Source organism: Tachypleus tridentatus, chromosome 2 (genome assembly GCF_004210375.1).
Source record: "Tachypleus tridentatus isolate NWPU-2018 chromosome 2, ASM421037v1, whole genome shotgun sequence".
Taxonomy (NCBI): Eukaryota; Metazoa; Arthropoda; class Merostomata; order Xiphosura; family Limulidae; genus Tachypleus; species Tachypleus tridentatus.
In genome coordinates, this window is record NC_134826.1 from 109,968,057 (window position 1) to 109,993,371 (window position 25,315).

The 25,315-nt window shown below is 32.5% G+C and overlaps 1 protein-coding gene across 2 annotated transcripts in view; it reads left to right on the top strand.

The window, feature by feature from the left end:
• The window catches only part of LOC143244826 (1-phosphatidylinositol 4,5-bisphosphate phosphodiesterase delta-4-like), an 83,431-nt gene that overhangs the window by 25,916 nt on the left and 32,200 nt on the right, over positions 1-25,315 (top strand). For both annotated transcript variants that reach the window (XM_076490203.1, XM_076490204.1), the window contains exons 5-12: positions 842-957; positions 4,628-4,697; positions 5,034-5,124; positions 6,530-6,647; positions 14,971-15,056; positions 17,242-17,362; positions 20,867-20,952; positions 24,628-24,710. In XM_076490203.1, the coding sequence (XP_076346318.1) occupies positions 842-957; positions 4,628-4,697; positions 5,034-5,124; positions 6,530-6,647; positions 14,971-15,056; positions 17,242-17,362; positions 20,867-20,952; positions 24,628-24,710 (771 nt within the window). The remainder of the gene's footprint in view (positions 1-841; positions 958-4,627; positions 4,698-5,033; positions 5,125-6,529; positions 6,648-14,970; positions 15,057-17,241; positions 17,363-20,866; positions 20,953-24,627; positions 24,711-25,315) is intronic.

Consider the following 25,315-nt stretch of genomic DNA (forward strand, 5'->3'; position numbering starts at 1 on the left):
CAATCCAAACCAAAGCTGTACATTGTTTTACCTTATTTTTTATTTGACCATTAGAAATTTTTCTTATTGTCAGTTGCGAAAGTAGCTTTGAATGCATTAAAGTCTTCCTTTATATCTTTTGTGAGTTACTTTATTTAGTCATAGGTTCTTGATCACATCTACCACTAGTGCATTAGTAACATTTCAAGCATTTTGTATCATTGCAGTTGATTTTGCAAGAAGTTCAAAATGATTGCTGTAAGTGTGTTTAAAAAAAAACGTTCAGTGGGTTCTTCTTAAGGCAATCAAGTTATAACATTAGATGGTAAGAAGTCGGTTTTCAGTAAAAACTTGTTCACACTAACTATAAAAGTCATTATATATGTTTGTAAAGATTGCTACTCTTTTATTTGTTTCGAAGTAAGCTTTCTAACAAATTTGCAAGAACAACAACAACAAAACAGTGGATTTGATTGACTGTGAATAGTTTATAAAATTTACTTTGATTAGATCAGATGTATTATTAAATATAGATATCTGTGTGCTTGTGTATTTGATTTTCATAATTACAGTTTAGATTTTTGCCAACACACATGTAACTGACTTAAAATGTCAAAATCATGCATTGCATATATCAGGTGTCATATTGTTTATTATGTAAACTCTTCAGTGCTTCCTTTTTTTCTCATGGGTATTGAAGCTTTTAAATATGTATGAGATGACAACTCATTTTTCTTGTATGTATCACTGTGTGGTTTGCATAAAAACATTTATTATATACCATTTTCACTTATGTCTTTTTTATATATATATTTTATTTAACTGCTTATCTTGTATTTCAACCAACATTTGAACAAATTAGGCAGCTCAGTTTCATCATAATAAAATTCAAGAAGAAAGTGCTCTGGACCAAGAAGAGTTTGTTCGATTCTATCACAGTATTCATAAGCGTCCAGAAATAGAGCAGTTATTTAAACAGTAAGTTAAATTACAATGTAGAATGTGTTTTCTTTTGTGTGTTTTGGTAAATTCAGTTTATGTTAAAGATTTTCTATGCCATAGCAATATTATTCAACACACAACCATTTTGTAGCTCATATCCTTCTCAAAATATACATGCCATATGTATGTATGTGTGTGTGTGTGTGTGTGTGTGTGTATATATATATAGTTTGATTGTTGAGCATTATAATTTATTACAAGTTAGTTGGCTTGTGTTACTGCCTTTGCAAAGCCAATTATTTTAAGAGCTGTTGTTTTATTGTACATTTTATTCTGGTTTTTTTACAGGCATTATTGTTGTTCTAGTTGTAAAATATGTATAGTATAGGATAGTACTCTAATACATGGTGTAATTAAAGAACCTTCTTTTGTGAATATGTATCATTTACAGAAAATAATAAATTAAACTTCATATACTTGTGGTAAAGTCTAATTCTTTGTACTATAGAAATGTACAAAATGCCATATTACTATACAGTTAGCCTTGTAAATGTTAGGACTCCAATTAGAATCAAATATTTTATGGGATTATAAGTGCTCATTTCACATTTGACATGTATTTTGTAATTTCAAAAAACTGTATAAATGAAAAATTTCTGTTACTGTACATGTAGTATTGTGAATTCCATTTACTGTGAAAATATTGCTTTTCATAAAATTCTTATATACTTGTTTTGCTTGTAAATGTTGTAAGCAGCCAAATATTGTCTATGCTATATTGTATAAAAGACCAAATTTGTGTACCTAGAAAAGGTGTTCAGTTATTCTGCAATGCCCTAAATTAGTTCTCTGCTTACAGTTTAGTGCTTAAAGCTAGCAAAGTTTTAGAAACTAATAGACTAAAACTTCCAATAAAAATCATGTGAACTGGAGACATTTTTAGTATTTTTGGAACTGAATGAAAGGCTTCTTTTGTGGGAGGCAAAGACAGATCTGAAATACTATTTTAGTATCTTTGATTTTGGATTCAAAATGGACAGCTTAAGACTTGTGTAGTAAAATCTTCAGTACTTTACATTATTTTTACCAAATACTTTAGGCTTATTAGTTCTTTACTTAGCCATTATATAGGATTGACTTGCATATTGTAATAGTTATTCCAACACATACTTACCTATTCTTACACTTAAAGCTATTACTAAACTGCCAAGACTTTTTTCCTTTGCCTATCTAAACATTTATCTAATTTTTTTTCTCACTTGATTCGGTGGTTGTTGAGAGAAAGGAACAAGAAATTAGTATCCAGTCCTCTGACTTTCTCATCCATGTCAGTTCCTGGTATCTCCAGTTTTGACAGGTTACTCATTCCTCAATCATAGTGGACAGTTTTTTACTGGGATTGTGAATGTCCAAGCTCATTGTAATTAGCTCCTATCTGCACAGTGCCATAGTGGTGGCATCTCCCCACTATCATAGTTTCTTTTTTATGCACAAGGGTAAGATACTTCAGTTCCAAGCTTTTGCCTTTGGACTCTCATTAGCTTCATATAGGTTTTCTGTATCATACAAGTTGTTTTATATTCATCTGTATTCCATCACATTGTGCACACACCATTCCATTGATGACTGGTTGCTGCTGGCACTATCTTGTCAGTTGTCAAAACATCACATTCAGATTCTACTTTCAAAAACAACCAAGGCAGGCTTCATTTTCTGTGCATAGAAATCTATTCAGGTCAATTAAATGTTATCACTATGGTTATTTTTTATTTTTTATTGTCTTTCTGGAAAAATGGAGAAGCCTCAAAGCCTTCAATGCTTTGGAAAGAGAGTTTGAGATCCTTTTAAAAGTCTTTGTGACCAAGGGATTATAAAATTGATTCCCTAAATTCCTCAGTTTTTTTAGATGGAATTGTTATACATTCTTGAAGGTTGTTCATTTGAGACACTCCTACAGTATGGGTTTCTTTACTGTCACTTCGTCCATCTCTACACGGATGCTTTGTTTCAAGTATGGGGGTGCATATATCAACAGTCTTGAAAACAGGGTTTATGTGCAAATGACCAATTCATCACTATTTCTTGCTTCTTTTTTTCAGTTAAGTTTTGATCACTGTCATATTCACTGTGGTGTTGCCTGGAGTAATGTCTTTAGAGATGATAGATAATGACCTTTTTATTCTGGGTCTTCTTTGATGGGAAGGGACCTTCTTCAAGTTACATTTATGCAGATTTGTCACATTTCTATTCTCTTAGCAGCTTGTTTGAATTGCTCACTGGAGGTTATTGTGTGGATTAGTATATATACTTTCTCCAATACTTTTTGTTATTTTATCATCTCACATTATTTGCATAATCTGGCAGTATCATCATATGAGGGTTTTTGCCTATCCTATAGAGCTATCTTAAACATTTCTAGATTATAGAGAGGGATGAATATTTATTTCCATTGCTCCCTTTCATGGTCTCTCTCTCTCTCTCTTGTATCTTCACAAGTAGGTGTGCTTTTATCAAACAAATTCTGCACTAACAATCTCTGATTCAATATACTTTAAATAGGCTCTGTAGAAATGAGGTATTCTGCAAGACCAATTGGAAGCCCTATTCCTTTCAGAGTTTTCCAGGCCAAAAAGAAGGTTTTTCCATTTCAGTATTGCTTACTTTCTTTTCATGATTCTGATAGTTTGGAAAGCATCATTCCATAGCTGCAGGTTGGATATGCTCATAAGTATGTATACATAGTTTGTAGTACAATTGCCCTAGCCACCAATGTAGAATATATGGATCATGGCCCTTTAATTTCACACTTGAGTAATGGAATCTTGACTATCTGGTTAGGGCTTAGCCTATAGGGATGATAAATCATGCACAATTTCACCCACAGTACAGGAATTAAGCTCTAGATAAAGAACATAGCTGTTCTTGATGCAGCATGGCTCCAACATTAAGGTGTCACTTTTCTATAAATGCACCTAAGATATATGCAGATGCTTTTTGTATGGATAATGCTCTAACCAGTGCATAAACATTCTCAATGTGAGATTATAGCTATAAGCATGAGGGAGGTATGTTTTGGAAGTTAACATTTCCCAGACTGTCACAGTTCCTGTCATTAGCTCTTAGTAGGGAAAAAGGGTAAGAGAAAATGAGAAGAGCTAAGTACTATTGGAAATACGTTTTTGATTTTAAAAAATATCAACCTTTTTAACATTAATTTAATGTTATGTTTATTTGGCATTATATTTATGAAAACACATTCTTGATATTGATCAAGAATTTTATAATAGTTTGGAGCTCTTATAGTTTGATGAGGATGTTTTATTATTTACTGTGTTTTTCATTTAGTCACCCAGTACTGTACGAAAACCAATTATACACCGAGTTTTTGCTGTTTTCTTGATTGGACATCATTTGAAAATGTGTATTTAGTTATGGAATTTACATTGTATTTATTTGTTGTTGCAGTGAGTTGTGCACTAAATTTATTTTCTGTAATTTTTTTAAAATTGAAAGTAAAGTGTGGGATGAGAAAAATTGTGTGATTTAAAAATTAAAGTTGTTAAATGTATTTGTAGTCAATATTTAAAGTACTTTTATTCTGAATATTTATTATTTTGAACTTGAACAATATTTACTTTTTAAGGTTTTAAGTATTTAATTTATTGCATGTGCACATTATAACTACCTTGTATTTTTTATTCTTTAGATACACTATGAAAAATGCTACCATTATGGAACCTGAAGAACTTTATATATTTCTCAAAGAGCAACAGAAGGTAAGAAACCATTCCCATTTTTGTGTACTGAGTAAAGCTTGATAAAATTATTGAATTATTGGTGGAGTGGTGTTTGTTAAAAGTATCTTAAACCAGTGTAGTTAGCTGAAACTCATGCCTTTTGAATATGTTTTCTTTCGTACTAGGAATTGGTGAAAATACTACTACTATAGGTGTGTGACATGCAAAAATTCATAATATTTGTAACACTGTTTAATTTGTCTTCAGAGTTTTGTAACACATATATGTTATTTAAATTCACCTTTATCCTTTTTCTCTAATATGTGCTGACATACATAAAACCTTTATTGTTTTTTGCAATTTTTCCACTTGCAGATGAGTCAAGTCACTTTGTCTTATTTTAGAAGAATTATAGACATGTATGGAGGTGATCAAGAAACTGAAAAAGGGTATCTGTCATTTGCAGGTAAAAAAAACAACAACAACATGAATTTTGAATTTGTGGAAGCTGACAAAAGTTATGGTTAGAGCAGGATGATCAGTGAAATTTTCTAATTGATGAATTGTAAGGCTTATTAATCAGTTATTCTCATGGGATGACTGAAAGAAAAGACGTAACACTAAAGTTGTGTTTTGGTACCCGCATTAAGTAAAGCAGAAATAGTCCATTGTGTAGGTTTGTGTTTGACAGTGAACAAATATAATGGCAATATTTCATTTATTTTATTAATACTAGTAACAGATTCATTAGATAAAAATTGATGTTTAATGAATAATAGTATAATGGCAACAGTAGCTAGCATTTAATTTTTGTGTGTGGCATTAATAGAGTTAATTCTCGAATGTTTCAGAATATGCATATTACATGCTTATATGTAGTGTTCTCTCTTTCACACATTGCCCGTTGGTCTCTCTCTTATTTAATACTATATTATTTTTAGTCAGTAGTTTTCATCAATCAAATGATATATCATTTTACATTGTTTTCTTTACAGAAAATTATCTATTTCTCATACAATTGAAACTTTATTTTCATGGGAATCATATTGATGACCTCAGCTGACATTGTCTTTTTTTGTGTGTTATTATCCTCTTTTCTTTGAAGCATTATTTAATTAACTAAGATATTATTTAGTGCAGTAGTACCTTTGGTATAAAAGAGTAGAATTAAATTTCATCAACAGCCAACAACAACAAAAAGATGACTCTGGTAAACATTATATTTCTTGTTTCATGCGCATACTTTTTTTTATTAATATAAAACTAACTAAAATGTAAAAAATTGGAAACTTTTTAGATTAGCTAACATTTTTTAGGTAAAATAAATACTGCTAATTTTTCATGAGATATGCTTGAGAGCTACTTGTATGGCTTCTCCATTATGTAATTTGATAGTGACGTAAGGTAGATGTTAGTCCAGTGATTTACAGTGTGGAAGGAATTTTAGTTGGATACACTTGAAAGGGCAATAAAAGAACATAATATAAGTTGAAAATTTTCTATAAAGGCATAATGCTTACTGTAGATAGGAATTGAAATTGAATGATGAACAATAGTATAATAGCAACAACAACAACACATTTGATATTCTAAGGTAACTATCTTATATAAGTAAACTTAAAAAAAAAATCTACTTTAAACTATCAGTGCTATCACATCTTATTAAGAGTGTAAACAAAATGAACTTTATCTTGCATTTAATTCTGATAACACATTTTAAACTGATGTTGCATTTATCAACTTAAGTGTAGGCTTTCATGTAGTTTTATTTAAATTAAAATTCTCAATAAGTGTTTTAAATTATTAGTAGTTAAATTTTAATGCTTCTATGATTAATTGATATCAATGGTTGCTCCTTTTTTTTGTTTTAGGTTTTCAAAAATTTCTTCTTTCTGAGGATTGCAACATATTTAACAAGGATCATCATACAGTGTATCAAGATATGTCACAACCTCTCTCCCATTATTTCATTGCCTCTTCACACAACACGTAATGAATGTGTATCTATATTAAAATTTTCTTTGGTTGTCATCCCTACATAATTCCCAAGGATAAAATGTTTTTTTTTCAAGTTTTTTTTAAGTTTAACTGTAAAGATTTAACTGTTTCACAGATGAAACTCACCTCTAGTCACAGAAAAGTTATTTTTCTTGCACATCTGCCTGAGAGGTATGCATAGTGCTTTTCTTGAAGTAACTCCACCTACTTTCACAGGGTTTTAATGTGAACTGAACTCATAAATGATGTTGTCATTGTAAAACAACAGCCTTCCATCAGTATGATGGTGATATAACCTCTATGCACAGTAACTTTCCCTATGCACTTGCAATAAGTTTAATCTTCTCCTTTGCATCATATTGAATAACTGTATTTAAATTTTTATCTGCATTGTGAACAAAACTTCAAATTTTATTTTATTTGGTTTTTGTTTCAAAAGGTTTATTTTTTATTGTGCATTCTCAAATGATGGTGACCTGCACTTAGTTCTGCATTATTCATACACAGGTTGTGTTTCTACTGTGGCTTTTACAGGTTCAATAACCCCTTAACTGCAGAATGCACCATATGGTGAAATTGTAAACTGACAAGCAATTGTGGAACACACCATATGGTGTGCTTTACTTTTTTTCGAGCAACAGCCTGTGGAATGTACCCCACTGATAACTAAATTTTGATTATTTGGATTGGTTGATAATGTATTCCAGCATCTAAAGGATTAATTATTGGGGATGTTGTAACTGTTCAATTTGTTGTGAATTATCACATCCTTATTAAGCTTCCTACTTCTGTCCAGTCACCTAAAGTTTTTTTTGTTTTTTTCAGTTGGAAATGATCTAAGACCATGACTTTTATCTGCTCTGCTTTGGGTAGTGGCTTATAATTTGAGAAACAACTTTAACCTTCTAAACTCTTCCTAAATTTCTTTCTCTGGTATATTCTTTTCATATTTTTTTCATGTGTCCATTACTTGTTTGTTTCTTTACTCCATTTGTTGTGGTTAACTTTGTATATCCCCTTTGCTTATTAAGATTTGTATTGTTTCCTTTTCCTAAAAGCACCTCTTACATCCTTAAATGTTGCATTCATTTTCTCATTCATGGCTTGTTTTGTCCTGACTTGTGGATTTCCTTTCTTTTCTTCAATTTTCTGTCCTTGGTATCTATTTGGTTATCTTGTGGATTGGCCTGTGTACCACCTGCTTCACTTCAGTTCCCCATTTCTATATATTTATCTTTTCTCACTACCCTTCTGTTTTCCTTTGCCTACCTCTGCCTTTGTGTGAGGTACTTCTGTAGGCTTACCCCTAGATGCGGATTTCTGTACGTGTTGAGGGGACCTCCCAGAGGAGGTAAACTGAAAATAAAGAACCTTCTAAACATCCACCTGCATGTTTGCTGTGCATGGTGATCCATGAAGGGGAGGAGAGGATCCTGGTGGTTAAGGAGTCCAACACCAATACATCTCTTTGGCCTTGAATTCCTATAGACAAGCAGTCTTGGGGTGCTTCCCGCAAGCTCAATTAGCTAGTACATTTCGGCCAGGGTTAACTGAATGCCAGCATAGGATGTCCTTAATGGGTGTAGTGGACATTATGTCTGATACTGGTGTTTGGATATAGTGCTCACAAAACCCTGGCATTGATGCAGTAACCTTATATGGCACAATAGTGTGTCCCCTCATAGGGCTCCATGTTGGGTGGGGTCAGAGGGCACCATAATGTTCTTTTTTATTATTATGAATACCCCTTAAATAAAAAATAAACAAGCATGACAGCATAGAGAAAAATCTGACTACTGGCAAACGACCGTACATTGATAACTCTGTAGGTCAAACTCACAACTTGAATCTGAAAAACCCTTGGAGCAAGGATCTCCATTTTTATTCAGAAGGGCTTGCTGGCTCTCCTAAAAAAAAAAAAAAAAATTACAGTCTGGGGACATTTTAGTAGAAAAAGCTTCATCACAACATTGCAAACTCCTATTGAGATCAAAGGCCATTGGTGATATACCCATTGAGGTTACTTCTCATTCTACTTTAATTCTTTCAGAGGAGCTATAGTTGAGAGGGATTTAAAGACCATTCCAGAGTCAGAGATCCTTGCAGGTTTCCCCAGCCAAGGTGTTACAGCTGTGTGCTGAATTTTTACTCATAGAGATGGGATTATGAAGTTGACAAATGTTTGAATATTAACATTAAAACATCACGTCCTCCTACCACAATCAAGGCAGGATATCTTAATTGTAAGATACGGACTTATATTCCTAACCCTGTTAGATGTTTTCATTGTCAACAATTTGGTCATTCAAAAACATCTTGCCGTGGTTCCTTGTGCATGGTGAAGACCATGATGCTTTTGAATGCCAACTAGAACTGCATTGTATTAATTGTAATGGTCCACATCCTTCCTATTTTACTTCTTGCTCTAAATGGATAGAAGAGAAAGAAGTACAAGGTCTAAAGACAGTTCGCAATATTTCTTACTCAGAGGCTCAGAAATTACTTTTCCCAATTTTATCTTGGACTTATGCTGCTGTAATCCATTCCACTACTACAGTAGGAGTCCAGACAGACCTTTCCATGCCTCCTACAGAATCTTTAACAGGGCATCTTAATCTAGTACCCTCCAAAATCAACAAAGTTAACAAATCAGTGTCTGCTTCTATCTCTGGCCCTACCACATCTTCCAGTCATTGCCCAACATCACCTTGTTTAAGCCCAGGTGTTTCCATGGGGTCTTCTTCTCTTGACACCCCAAAAATTAAACAAACCATTTGTTCACGTCCTCAATCACTGGAATGTATGTCTTCAAACCCAGACCTGCCAACTTGATCCAGAATAAGATCACTGTAGAGTGACTGACTCACATCCAGTAAAGAAAAAAAGGGAGGTTGCAAGCAGAAGTCCCCTTGTCATATTCTACTCCAAAATAAGTAAAAATGGCCATGCTAATCTAATGAAACTGTTGAGGTTTTCAATCAAATGTGAATGACATCAAGGATTTGTTTGATTTTTATCATCCCAAATGTCTTTTTTTACAGGAAACATTTTTAAAACCTATTAATACAGTTGCAATTAGACAATACTCCTTATACCAAAATGACAGGTCGTGTGTAGGAAAAGGACATGGGGGAGTAACACTGCTGGTTGATCAATATGTGCCCACCCAGTCCTTGTCATTGAATACACCCTTGGAGTCTGTACTCATCGGTACTTCTTTGGGTCGTACCATCACTGTTTGCTCTCTGTACCTTACCCCTGGAAAAAAATTATCATCCATCAGACCTTAATGCCCTCACTGATCAACTGCCCTTTTTAATTTTTGGGGACTTAATGGGCATAATCCCTTCTTGGGTAGTTCTAGTATTGATGTGAGGGGTCATGCTATAGAGCATATGCTCCTGAATCACAACCTGTCTCTTTTCAATACTGGCTCTTACACTTATTTTCATGCACCTAGCAGTCATTTACTGCTATAGATCTTTCTATCTGCTCTCCTTCACTTTTCACTTGCTTTTCTTGGGAGGTTGACATCAATCCACGGGGTAGTTATCATTTTCCTGTCATATTAAGAGAGATTTGCCGTGGTCAGTGCCACCTGACCCATGTGCCTCTGTGGAAGTTGGACCAGGCCAACTGGCCCTTTTTCACTGCTCTCTCAAACTTGATTCTGCCATCTTATGTAAATCATCGATAGATGATTGTGTAGTAGCAGTAACTAACTGTGTTATCCAAACAGCTGCTCAGTGCATACCCAAAACCTCAATCTTTCCCACGGCATCCCTGCCCTTGGAGGAATTCTGCTTGTTCTATAACACAAAAAGTTTAGAAACATGCTTGGGATAAATTTCATAGATATCCCATGCTTTCAAACACAGGCTTGGCTAGTTAGACGTCAAAGCCAGAAAGAAGCTTGTATTAAATATACCTCCAGCATTTCTTCAACCACCAGTTCAAAAGTCATATGGAACAAGACCCGGAAGGTGAGGGGACAGTATACTTCTGTCCCCCTCTCTATCTTAATATTCAATGGCCATGAAGTTGTTGATACTCAGAGCATTGCCAATACTTTTGTTGAATGTTTCTCTGATGTATCTAGCCCTTAATTCATTCCCTTCCTTCTCAGCTATTAAAACACAAGTTGAACATCTGCCTCTTTCCTTTTCGACTGATCATCCCTATGACTACAATTTCCCTCTTACACTAGTGGAACTCAGAAATGCGCTTCATTGATCTGGCAGTACATCAGTTTGAGCTGATGAGATGTTATGCCTCCTTTCTCCTGCCTCTCTTACTGTTCTGGCTGTCTTTAACCTGATATAGCAGGAAAATTATTTTCCTGATGCTTGGTGCCAAGCTATTGTATACTCCCTATTCTTAAACTTGGGAAGGATCCAAAGATTCCTTTGAATTGTCGTCCCATTGCTTTGAAGAGTTATCTCAGTAAGACCTTAGAGAGGATAATTAATGCTTGTCTTTTTTGGTTCATTGAATCAAACAACCTTCTCTCACCTACCCAGTGTGGGTTCTTAAGACAATGCTCCATGATAGGCCACTTCATTTGCCTTGAAACATCAGTTAGAGAAGCCTTTTTGAAGGTTTTCATATTTTATTCAGAGAAAGTTTATGATACAACATGGAGATATGGCATCTTGCGAGACCTTCACTCATACAGATTGTGTGGCAATTTGCCACTTTTTATTAAGCATTTTTAATGAAAAACTGATTCAAGGTCTATATGGGCTCAACTCTTTCTCGTTTTTTCCCACAGGAACTTGGAGTCCCTCAGGGCTGTGTTATGAGTGTCACACTTTTCATTATAAAGATTCATACCATCAGTGAACAGCAAACCCCTAAAGTTGCAAATGGTCTTTGAATTGATGACTTTCACATCTCGTGTCAGTCATCAAACATGAGGTTTATTGAGCAGCATCTACAAACTGCAATCAGTCATATACTTAAGTGGACAACAGCAAATGGTTTTCAACTTTCTCTCCTTAAAACTGTTTGTGTACATTTCTACTGCCAACGGGGTATTCATCCAGATGCAGAACTTTGTATTGATGATGATGTATCTCCTGTCATCCCTGAGGCAAAGTTCTTAGGTCTTATATTTGACTGTAAATTAAACTCCCATATCAAGCAACTTCATGTCAAATGTATAAGAGAACTGAACATCCTCCATGTCCTCTCTTTCATCTCTTGGGGAGTGGATTGAGAGTCCATGCTTAAAATTTCGTGCCCTTATCTAATCCAAACTTGACTATGGTTTATGGTTCTACCAGAACCTCAGCACTGAAAATGCTGATCCTATCCACCATCAGGGTCTTCAGCTTTTCCCTGGGGCTTTTGTACTTCTCCAGTCCAAAGTTTGTATGTGGAGTCCCATGAACCCCCTCTGTATATTTGCGGTTTGCAACTATCATTTATGTATGCTTCCAAATTTTGCTCTTTACCACGGCACCTTACTTGGGGTTGTGTTTTCCATCCTCAGTGGGCCACACTTTTTTATAATAGAAAATCTGCCATTGTTCCTTTTAGCCTTTGTATCCAGGCACAATCAGAAAAATTGGATCTATCTTTGAATAGCATAGCAATATCCACAGATCGGCCTTTTCCACCATGGCAAATTACTATCCCCAACTGTGATCTATCTTTAAGTTATCTTAGGAAGGCTGGTACTCCTGATTAGAAATATCACTCTTTATTTACTGAACATCTTTAAAACGATTCATCCATTCCCATATTTACAAATGGTTCAAAATCAAGTGACTCTGTGGGCTCTGCCATGGTTTGTTACAGTTTGGTTGTAGCACACAGAATCCCCTCTACAGTTTCTGTGTGCTTCTGAATTGTATGCCATTTCTCCTGCCATAAATCATATTAAACTATGCAATATAAGAGTTGTATGTTCTATACTGATTTGCTCAACTGTCTTTTGGTCCTGACATAATTCCATGTTAGTAATCATACTATTCTTATCAATATCCAAAACAAACTGGCTTATCTCTCTATCATCTATCTCTGTCCAGTTTCTTTTTATATCAGGTCATGTTGGTATTTGTGGGAATGAGCTAGCTGACAGAGCAGCAAACTCCATCTCCTCTAGCTCTATCACCACCGTGCCTGTTCCATGTATGGACTCTATAGTCCAGTTATCAAAACCCAACTGTACATCAGTTGGAAGTCGACCTGGAGTGAGCAATGAAATAATAAGCTTTTCAAATCAAGCTTTCTTTAGCTCTTTGGCTATCTTGCTTCTGTAAAGATTGAAGGGAGAAAGTTCTTTTAGCTAGGCTAAGCATTGGTCACAGTTTTTTAACTCACCATTTCCTTTTATGTGGTACTGATACACCAATGTGTGGTCTGTGTGGCACTCAGGTCACAATCGTACATATGTTATTATCATGCTGTCGTTACAACCAAGAACAACGATGTCATTTTACACATATTTTTAAGGTGGGTTTGCCTTTGACATTAGCCAATGTCATAGGTAATACTGGCCACCCCACTCATGTTTTCACATTTTTAAGTCGCATTGGTCTTTTTAACTTAATTTAAGGTTTTTATTGGACTATATACCGTTTTAGCATGATTTCTTTTACACATTTTAATTCTGTTTTGACCTGAACCCAGGACTGGAAAGGCCAACTTCAGGTGACTGACAGCAAGTTTGAACTTAATGCTTCATTCTTCCTGGCGGGTCTTAATTTTACATGTTTTATGTATTTTTACCTTAATTTTCATGTACCATTATAGTATACTACATCTTGTTTGGCACAGATAGCCTAGTAGCTTTGTGCCAATGAACATGAAATACTGTAGATATTCATTCCTTTTTCTCTGCCAGCTTAGCCTGTTACATCTCTTCTTCTATATTTCTCCTTATTCTGTTCCTCTGAATTTGGGCTCAATATGTTAAGATTCATTTTTCTCCACCATACTTCCTCCTTTTTGTTTATACAGTATTTGTCAGGCTTCCTTTCTCTGACAGATATCTGCAATGATATTCATTTTTCATGATGACTTGGACTGACATTGTATGGCTTCTGTTCACATTATCTCTCCAGATTCTTCTTTTTTGTTGACCTTGCCTTTTCTCTTTTTCATTGTTTGGACTGGTCTTCCCATTTCAGGCTTAAGTTCTTACACTTTTTCTTCTTATCTTCTTCTTACCAGACACTTAATTCATTGTTATTCTTGTCATTTGTCCAGCCCATTGGATGCTTAACTTTTCTTCTCCTGCTGTTAGTCTCATATTCTGCTAATAATAATTTTTCATTTCTCTACAATTCTCTCTCCACACTTTCTCTGAATGAGAGTACATGTCTTCTGGCATTTAGATGCAGGTTGAATATTAATTTCTCATCAACATGTTTTTGTACATGATCTACTCTGGTATTTCAACATTTGTTTCTTACTTCAATCATTTTGGAGGCTTCTGTTTTAGGATCTTTTGCTTTCAGATATTGGACCTACATTTCTGGCCCCATTCACATTAGGTTCATCTTATTGTCTTTCATTTACTGAGAGCTAAGAACTGCAGGTTGACCATTTGTCTTGGCCAGTTTGTATTCTTGTAATTGAGCAGTCTCTCCATTCTCAGGTCACTTGGGTATGCCTGTCATAGATATTGCCATCCTTTTTAGCTCAAGGCTTCATCTGTTTTTAGTCCCCTCTGCTTCATCCTTCAGCTTTAGCTATTGATGCCCTAAGGAAGGCTTGGTGTTACCTCTTTCTATGTGGCTGTCCTTCTTTTTATCTTCTCATTTTCTTCCTGTCTCTGATACACATACTGTGTGTTAGGTCCTCTTGGTGGCTTTTGTTTTTTTAATGCTTAAATATAGGGTTGTGAATTTTTCAAGAAAATTTTAAGTAAATGTTCCTACATGTACATGTATTTAAAAAGTCTTAACTGTTGTGTTATTTGAATAATTGTAATAAGTTAAATATAATGTTAAAATTTATTTTATAGCAGTGTATCTTTATTGATGCCTTATTACTGAAACAGATCTTGTTATCTGGAATAGCATATTTTGTAATAGTTTAATGCCATTAAAAATGTGAAGTTTATATAACTTGCATGGCAAATTAGAAAACTTGTAACATGTCAGTGTTTTTTATTAGAAAGCTTTTAATACTGTTTTGCATTTTACTATTCTTATTTGTTAGATTTATACATGGATTTACAAAAGCATTTGAATATTTTGTAATTTTTAAGATCCCCTTTATAATTTTAACATTACACATACACATCATCATCAGAAAGTTGCTATTTTGTTGTTGTAAAAATGAATAACTATTTTATTTGCAGATACTTATTGCAAGGCCAGTTGATTGGGGAAAGCAGTGTAGAAGGGTATATTTTTGCTTTAAAATGTGGATGTCGTTGTCTGGAATGTGAGTTCATTTCCTTCATTAAAAAGAAATATTCTAATACATGCTTCTAGCCCTTTGAATGAGGTCAAATAAACCCCCACTATTTACGAAATAGTTCACTTACTCATGACAATATGAACAAGTCTCCAATTGACATTGAGTTATAATTTATTATCATTACTAATTGTAGTAACATTACATACTTAGTACTGATTAATGACATGGTATCTAAAGGCATACTCTAGTGAAATAATGAAAAATGACTACTTTTAGAAACTTGTGTAAAATAGATTGTCCAGATTAGTTTTATGTTTCTGTTTTCTGATATTTTAATAAAATATACCTACTTACATAAAACTATGTTATGTCTTATGCTTGCTTGCTAATGTGAGTAACTTCTCATGGATCCATGTAAAGTATTAGTATTAGGTATTTTAACTTTAACTGGAGATCAGATTCTTGGTTGTATTGTTTATTTTTGTGTGCTAAATATTGGGGGTTGTGTAGGATATTTTATTATCACTCTCAACTGGGACTAGTGATGGGAAGCAAAAAAAGAGAAAGTTTTCATTTTAATGATAGTCTTGTTTTTTGTGCTTCTAATCATGAACTCCACTTTGGCAAAGATATACCATATTGTCCAACCAATAGTTAATCTAGGCTTTTCTGAAAGACAAAACGTTACTCCATTATTATTGAAAGTCAAACAGTAAAAAGAAATGCTGCTGTATAAACCAGAGAAAAGACTGTTAAACTCCACTAACATGATAAACATTCAAATTCCCCAGAACAAATTTGATTGGCAAATGATGAAGTTCATCAATCTAGGTTATCATGCTTAGAGAAAGTCACATTCTTTTATAATATTTCTTTGTACAGAATAAGTCGAGTTGTACTTCTCTGTTATATAAAATTAACTCAAGCTCTCTCCTTGTGTTTAGTTGTATTGTATTGTAATGCTTGGTTGATAAGCCTACCACTGCAGCTGCATCTGTCACCCTTCTTCCAACTTGAAGGATATTTCAAGTTGTTAAGTTATCTACTTTACTTTTTTCTTGTCCATTTGATTGGCTAGATGGAGATCATGTGTCACAATATGTTCCATACTGACTTTGCTGGTCAAGTTATATATTACAGGACACCAACCAACTTTTATATCTTAGTTATAGCTTGAAGCTCATATCTGGAAATCTATAACAACCAGGGGATTGATTCTTGTTCATTAAAATGTTTTGTTGATAAACTGTCACAGTAGCTGTATTGGTTTAATTAGTGTGATAATTATGTATTAGTTTTCAGTTAAGTTAATAGGGTTTAATATTTATGTGAACCAATTTGTGGTTTTATTAAACTTAATCATTCATTATCATCATAAAAAATCATGTAAGGACAGAAAGACATATCAACAATAAATTACTGTTAACTTTGAACACATAATAGCTGTTAAGGATGGAAGAGTTTTCATAAAATGAGAGATTAAGATCCTTAAAATTGTTTTATCTTTTAAAAAGAAGAGTTAGAAGGGATCTGATTGAATATTTAAGATTTTAAAAGGAATTTATAATATTCATGCAGCAACATTTTTCACACTTAACAGCAGGAATTATACAGCTAGGAGACACAAATATCGATTTTGGGTGTGGTAGAAGCCATTTTCAGGTCACAGAATTTTATTTTTTAAATAGGGTGATTGGCCTTTGGAATGGGTTGCCATTGGATATTGTGGAGGCAGTAAAGTTGAGTGAATTTAAAAGAAAGCTTGATAGATATATGAATAACAAGGCCTGAATTTTAATTTTCTTTTCAGTTGGAACTAGAGGATGGGACAGTTGAGATAGATCAACAATCCCTTTTTGTTATGTTAAATAAATCACTTGATTTTGGGAAAAGAACTCTCACATTTCACACCCCAACTACAAACCTGCTTATATAACTTTCTTGTTTTTGTAATGTTATACATTTCAGAAGTGTATGCATAAGTTTCTAAAAAATTGTTATTGGATAATTCTTGTACTTTTAAGTGTATTCCCATTTAATTTGATGTAACATAATGTGACTTTTGTTTTGTTTTTAATTATAAAGGATTTAAATTTAAGTACAAATTAAAATTTGTATTTTAAATTTATATTTAAAGAATTTATACTTAAATTTGTTATATGATAAACCACAAAACTTTCATAATTGTAAATGCATTTACTTTCTACAGTGGATGTGTGGAATGGACCTAATGAAGAACCAATCATATATCATGGTCGGACCTTCACTTCTAAAATTTTACTATCTGATGTGGTGGAAGTCATAAAGAAATATGCTTTTGTAACCTCTAGGTACTTTATTACATGTTTCAGTCTTATATATAAATTAATAACTACAGTTACGACAGAAAGTGTTCGTACCCCTGTTTCATCCTGAGTGGTTTTTTGCTCATAACTTAAAAAGTATCATGATTAGGCTAATAGAAGTATAGTATATTATAAATATTATACTAACACACATCTACATAAATTTTTATGTAAATTAAATGACAAATAAACTGTTTATAAACAAATAACCAAAAATAGGAGGAGCAGAAAGTGTTCATACAGTTCAGAATGTGTGAAAAAAACTGATATTCCCGTAAAAATTTGTTTAGTTTGGTGAATAAACTACATTATACCATTCCAGAACTAGACACTGGGTTCATAATTATTGGAATTTAGCCAATAAAAAATGTACTTCCGGCAATTTAGCGACGTCTCCGTCATGATCTGCTTGGTCATCATGGCAAACAGGAAACATCTGTCCAGTGATTTAAAAAACGAATTATTGTAAAATACAAGTCTCATGTGTCTCTTTCCAGTATTGTTACACACTTAATGTGCTGAAATCTACTGTTTAAAGCATAATTGCCAAGTTTAAGCTTACAGGATCAACTCCTAACCTCCCTCATTTTGGACGCCCCACCAAAATTCCAGAGAGAACCAAGAGGAAGGTTCTCAGAGAAGTTAGTAGGAACCCTCATTTAACATGTAATGACATACAGAAACTGGTAAAGGAAACTGGGGTTGAAGTAAGTACCTCTACAGTTAGGAACATGTTACGCTCTTCTAGGTTCAAAGCATGCTGTCCTCGTAGAACTCCATATTTAAAGCTTATTCATTTAAAAGCATGATTGAGGTATGCAAGAAAGCATGTAGATAAACCCTTTACTTATTGGAAGAGTATTCTTTGGTCAGACGAGACTAAAATCGAGCTTTTCGGCCACAATGATGTTCTCTATATTTTCCGTGAGAAGGGGGAATGAAATCTTCCAAAGAACACCATCCCTACAGTTAAACACGGAGGTTGCTTGATCATGCTATGGGGTTCCTTCAGCTCTTCTGGTGTAGGCAGCCTTCACCGCATCAACAGAATCATGCAAAAAGAAGAGTACGTTGATATATTAGGTACTTGTATCAAGAATGATGCTCGGAACTTGCGGCTTGGGCGTCGTTGGATCTTTCAGCATGACAGTGACCGTAAGCACACATCAAAATATGTGCAATCCTGGTTGCAGAGGAACCATATTAGTGTTCTAGAGTGGCCATCTCAGTCACCTGATCTCAACCAAATTGAAAACGTTTGGCATGAGTTGAAGACCAGGGTTCATCAGCATCATCCGAAAAACTTGCAAGAGTTGGAGACCTTCTGTAAAGAAGAATGGAAGAAAATACCAGTCGAGTACTGTCAAACGATCATGGAGGGCTATGAGGAGATTGCACCAAGTACTTCACCTGAAAGGCTACACAACTGACCATTAAAGTAGACACACGAACACTTTCTGCCCCTCCTCTGTTTGGTTATTTGTTTATAAACTGTTTATTTATCGTTCAATTTACATAAAATTTATGTAGATGTGTCTTAGTATAATATTTATAATATACTGTACTCTCATTACCCTAATCATGATACTTTTTAAGTTATGAGGAAAAAGCTACTCACAAAACGGGTATGGACACTTTCTGTCGTAACTGTATAATAAATTTCAGTATTTCAATAATATTCTGGCACATTTTTTACAGTCGTGTTGAACAGTAACTTTAAAGAGAATACAAAACATTTTGTTACTGTTTTTAACCCTCTGGATATAGGTAAGTCAAAATGCAGATGTCTCAAATTTTTAGAATTACATTCAAAACTTAATGAAAGCCATAGTGTGTACAAATAAACTTGACATCATCAAATATAGTTAAGAAATCAAATTTTAGTACTCTACAAGTTGCAATTGTTTAATTTCAAAAGGAAATACTGGAATCTTTCCTTGCCTGTCTAATAAGACATTTATTTGTTCTGACATTCCCATTTTCTGTTATTTCATTGCTTCTCTTTAATTTCCAGAGTTTAATATAAATCAATCATTGTAGTACAGATATTACTAAGGCTTAGTCTAATTTTTGTAACTTTCAGACTCCTATGCTTAAAGAGATTTAAACAAAAAGTCAGATCACTTGCTGTGCTCTTCTGCTACATCTTCTTCCCACAAATTGCTAATAATGTTATAACATATTTTATTAAATCATTTACAACTGACAGAAGGATAAAGTTTTATATTACTGAATGACACATGATGCTACTTTATTCTCAGAAGAGATTTTTGTTAATATCCTTCATATTAAAACTTGCTATTCCTGAGTTCAGATTCAGCAGGTAAGTATATTAAGGCTTTATGCCTTAATTAGAAAGACAGTCAAATTATAATACTTACAAGACATTGATCGCTTTGTGTTTTATTTTGTGTTCTGAAGTCTGTATTTGAAATACATAAAAATTATTTATATACTAGTACCATTATTACCACAAAAAAGGCACAATTTCATTAATTGACCAACAGCAAAAGAAAACAACAATGAAGCCTTAACATAGGTACAAAATTTCTTGTTTGAAAGGTATGTTTTTTATTTATTCTTATAAAAGTAAAATGAGAATATCAGAATTTTATTTTATTTGATAACTTTAGCTAGATATTAAAAAAGAAAGAAGTCTCTCTGTTGTGTTATTATGTAATCCATACATTAAACCATTCATTATCATAACATGATCTATGCAGTGTGTATGTGATATACATTTTGTATTGTGGGATTATTACTTGTATACAATTCAAAGAACAATAAAATTAAATGAAAACATAGGAGGTAAACTTTTACAAGCCTTAAGCTGTTCGAGATAAATTATTGGAATTTTCTCTTACAATCTATAATAATTTTAGAAAGAATGACAAGTTAGATTTTAGTTTTTTTTTCTGATAGTTACAAGGTGATAAAATTAGCATAGTCCATATAGTGTTAGAGTTGAGGAAATACCAAGTAAAATATTATTTTAGTGTAAAAAACAAAAAATATTAATTTTGAGAGTTTTAAAGATTGTGCAAATCAAATTTGAAAACTAAAATAAAAGAAATTGAATCCTAACATGAAAACACCTTGCACTTAGACTGACCATAGCTTGAGTCATACTATGACACAATATGTTCACAGAAAAATCTTTCATAAAAATGTTTAATTTAAATATCTGCCTTGTGTGTGCTAGAGACTTGTAATGCTTACTGAAAGGTTGCAAAATGTTGTGAAGATGCTTTAAAAATTATGTGGTTACATCTGTGGTCATCTTGTGGTAAATAATAAGGTCAGTCAAAGTGATCAGTTCTGTCTCAATTTAGAATTAATTTACAGTTGATAACAATTTCATTCCACCAGTTTTTAGTAAAAAGTGGCATGTAGTAATTTTGAAGAACGTTGGCTGCATAATGTGATTTTATTTTTATTAGTTTGTCTTGTACTTCATTTGCAGTATTTGGTTGTCTTTCCTTATGCTAGGTATCCTGTTATCTTGTCTCTAGAAAATCATTGTGGAGAAACACAGCAACTCAAGATGGCTGAACACTTTGTTAACATCTTTGGAGGTAGACTTTAAGTAAACTGATTTTAGTTACAATATTGAAATCTAGAAAGCAATGTTATATGGGATAATTGCATTTTCTAATAAAATATTGCAACTTTTAAAATCAAACTTGAAGTATTTGTAAATTTCAAGTCTACCAAAGTTAAAAAATTATATTTTCTGTAAAACCATTTATCTGTTATCATACTGTGATTCATAAATTCCAAACCCATAAATAATTGCCCTACTTTGATGGTTAAGCTTAGTTTACTTGAATTTCAGGCCATTATTGGTATTAAAGGTTAAGGAAGATCTATTTTATGACAGGTTTGGTTCCTAGGTGTGAACATAGGTTACAGACTTACTGTGCTAAGTTATAGGGTTTGACAGAGTACAGGTGGCCCATTGAAAACTAAATTAAAAGAAAATGAATCCTGACATGAAAAACACCTTGCACTTAGACTAATCAGAGCTCAAGTCACACTTTGACACCATGTACATCTAATCAAAGTATAGTTGAAATGAGTAATAAATCTTTGATAATAACAACCTTTACAAAAATGGTATTAAAAGTTGTTTTATTGAATTTGTTAAAATAAACAATACCTATTGTACATCTAGTGTTAAATTCTCAATGCAATTTCAATAGTAATATTTTCTTATGTTTTATATTTATGAAACATTTGTAATCATATAGCTAGTATCTGAAATGACTGCAGTAATTCAGGAGTTGAATATTGATTTTTTGTAAGTTTCCATGTAATCCTACACTGACAAGAACCCAAATTTTAAGGAAGTTGCCTGTCATTGTAATTATTTAGGAAATGTGAAATAATTTTGCTTAAGAACTAATTTTATTAGTTGTATGTTAAGCATGCTCATAAATGTATGTAAATTTACTATTGATTTTATTGACGTACTGTTTACTAGACTTTCAGTTCATATAAATTGTGGTTCAAATGTTAACTTGGAAAGCAATGATTCTCAATTGCTGTTGAATATTACATTACTAAAATTTAAAATATCATTAGAATGAGAGTATTACCTATTTTTGATCAGATACTTTTCATTATAATAAAATTTGCAAATGCCTTAAACAAGACTTAAGGTATTTGTAAATTTATAGTCTACTGAAGGTTAAAGTGATATAATGTACCAATAATTAAATAAATAATAACATTGTCATAATATAGTAGGAAGACAAACAATGTTTTATAAGCATAAGGAAGAGTTTTATTGATGATGGAACACATTACATGTTTCAACAGAACATTGGTCAGGTGTGATCTGTACTGAGCAATAAAGAGTTTATATAAAGTTACATGGAAGATAGACACAAGAATTAAGTTGACATAAATGATGTCAGTAGAGGACAGTATTATAGATGAAGGTCAAGTGTATGAGCAGAGAATAGACCTTGCCAAATATGGTTGATATTATTAAAGGCATTATCATTGTTTAGTGAGAAATTGTTTTAATGATTTATATAGTTTCTAAACAGTCTTTTTGTTTTCAATTTTGGTTTAGCATAGGAAAATAATTTCACTCCAAAATATCTTGCAATATGTTTCAAGTTGATATGTTAAAGTGGATATTTGAAATTCACCTTTAGAGTTAACACTATTTTTACAGTATTGTACTCTAATAAAAGTCCAATCTTTAATATTATGGTTCAAATATCCAGATAGTGCTATATTCTTTAACCTTTGGAACAGTCTCAGTATAATGTACACGAGTTCATATACGCATCTGCGCATATTAAATGTGTATGTTTATCTTCACATAAACACATAATAAATAATATAAAATTATATATTCAAACATCTAACACTGCCCTCTACATTCCGACACTCAGTTACACAACCCCTTCCAAACATGTGGTCAGCTTCCAGTCAGTTACCTCTTTCTTTCTTTGTGAACCTTACGATGACCGAAGAAAATCGAAACGTTGTTCGCTCCTCTACATAAAATATTTTTTCAACCTAAACGAGCTGTTTTTACATATATATTTATCTTCTCATAATTTGGGAGACTTCTAGTAATGATTCCAAACCTTTTGCACACACAAATGCATACAAAAAAATCATTGTTTTAATGAAGTATTTTTGCTAAAGATTTGTTTGTGAAAATATTTAGTTTGTTGCATTACTGCTCCACTTGTTAACTGATTTTCATATTATGATTATAATCTGTTCTTCATCCCAAAAATCTTCAATGTTATGTTTGTAATCTGTAAAACATAAATATACTTTAAATGTTTGTTTTCAGTAAAACTTTGTTTTGTCTGTTTTTTTGCTACCCTAACCATATAGTCTATCAATTTGACCTACCTTTTAACCACCATAAAAAATTATAAATATAAATTATCCTTTTTTCATTCTAAAATGACTACTGATGATAATATAAGAACAGAAATGTTCAGTATAAATTGGTTAAATTGTGTAACATTATACATTTATATATACATTTTTTTTATTATACTACCTGGCTAACATATCTAATAATATATATAACTGATATCTAGTCTTTACAAAGTGGCCTATCATGGTTGTGTTTTAGTGGAATACTACTTTGTGATATATAGTCACATTTTAATTATTATATAAATGTATATAGATTATTATCAATTAGAAATTGGTTACTAAACTTATTTTTCTTAAAATATAGAAAAGTAAGTAAAGAAGTAAAGCCAAAAATTATTCTGTCTGGCTACGACCTTTGAACTCGGTTGCTGCTTGATGTAGTTTCTAAAGCCTTATCACATTTCACATACGGAAGTTGTGAGACAAAATAATTTTGTAAAGTTTTATAAAAATATTCAAAATAATCAAAAATTTTAAATTACTATATTAATACCATAGAATTCCACTTTATCAAATTTCATAACTAAGCTGTATTTGGGTCTTAAAATATGAAATTTTGAGTTCACAAAAATGTCAAATTACCCTTTTTGATTTCAGAAGAAGAAGAAAGGATTTTCTATGTAAATAATTTTTCAAGGCTCATAGGTTTATATAACCAGCTGTCTCAAAAAATGGAAAGAGGTGGTGGGTTGGGGCTACTGTGTTTGATAAATTGTATTTGGCAAGGTTTATTCACTGCTCATACTCTTGACCAGACTTAACTTTCATCTATAACCCTGTCACCTAATGACATCATTTTTGTTGCATTTAATCCTTATATTTTTTTATTTTGCAATTTTAAATGTAAACCTAGTAATGCTCAGTACAGATCATACCTGAAGAATACAGACTAATTCTCTGTTGAAACTTGTGGCATATTCTACCATAAATAAAGCTCTTCCTTATGTTTATAAATCATTGCTTGTCAACCTATTAGGAAGTACCAGTGTTTGGTTTGGTAGTAAATCTATAGGCTATAAAAATCTTCACCTATCATTATTTGTTGATTCATAAAAAAAAATCCTGAATTAAATGCCCTATTGTAACATATTCATTGTTAAACTTTAATAAAAATGGTTGAACGTCAGACTGTTAACAATATTTAAGGTTAAGGAAGACTATAGTTATGTTTGGTTGTGAGGAATGAAATCATACAAGAAAGATGATTCAGAAAAATAAAGATGGTGACAATAAATTTGGTTCATGATTTTTATATAATTTAAATGAAGTGAGGCTAAGGGTTTTAGGAATTCAGATTTTACAGCAAATATTTGATATAATTACTCTCTCACTAGACATGCTTTATACCACACCAGTAAGTGAAGATGAAACAGATCTTCCTTCACCTGAGAAACTGATAGGAAAAATTTTGTTGAAGGTAAGAAAGTAAAATGTTGGTTACTTCAGATATTTTTTTAACCTTAAATAGTAGTTTTTTATATTTTTATTAATTTAGTTTCAAGTCTAAGAAGTAACTGTTCCAAAACACACCATGTGGGGTACATGCAGCTCGTGTTACAATATAGAAGCTGGTATTAACTGCTCACATGCGTACCTCATAAAATATTTTTGTTATTATTCTTTATTTCACATATTCTAATCTTAACTAACTTTAAAAGACCTGTAGTTTTACATTTTAAATACTTTTATAACTATACATACAGAATAAACATGAAAAACAAGAAATAAAACATTTTATTAATCTTTTCTCTTTTTTGTTGTCAGTTGTTGAAGGGACTTAACCCCAATTTTTATACTAATGTAGTAATGCAATAGATAATGTTTATTTAGTTAAATAATGCACCAGTAGACTAATAACATGCAAAGAGTAGGCAATTTCCCTGTAACTCAAAAAAACTTTTGTGGCTTTCTATCTATGTGAAAAGAGTCGTTACAAATTCATCCAAGCTAGTTGTTAACTTTCCCATAGGAACGAAGCTTAAATTCTAAGTGAAATTGATGGTTATCTGTACTGAACACAAC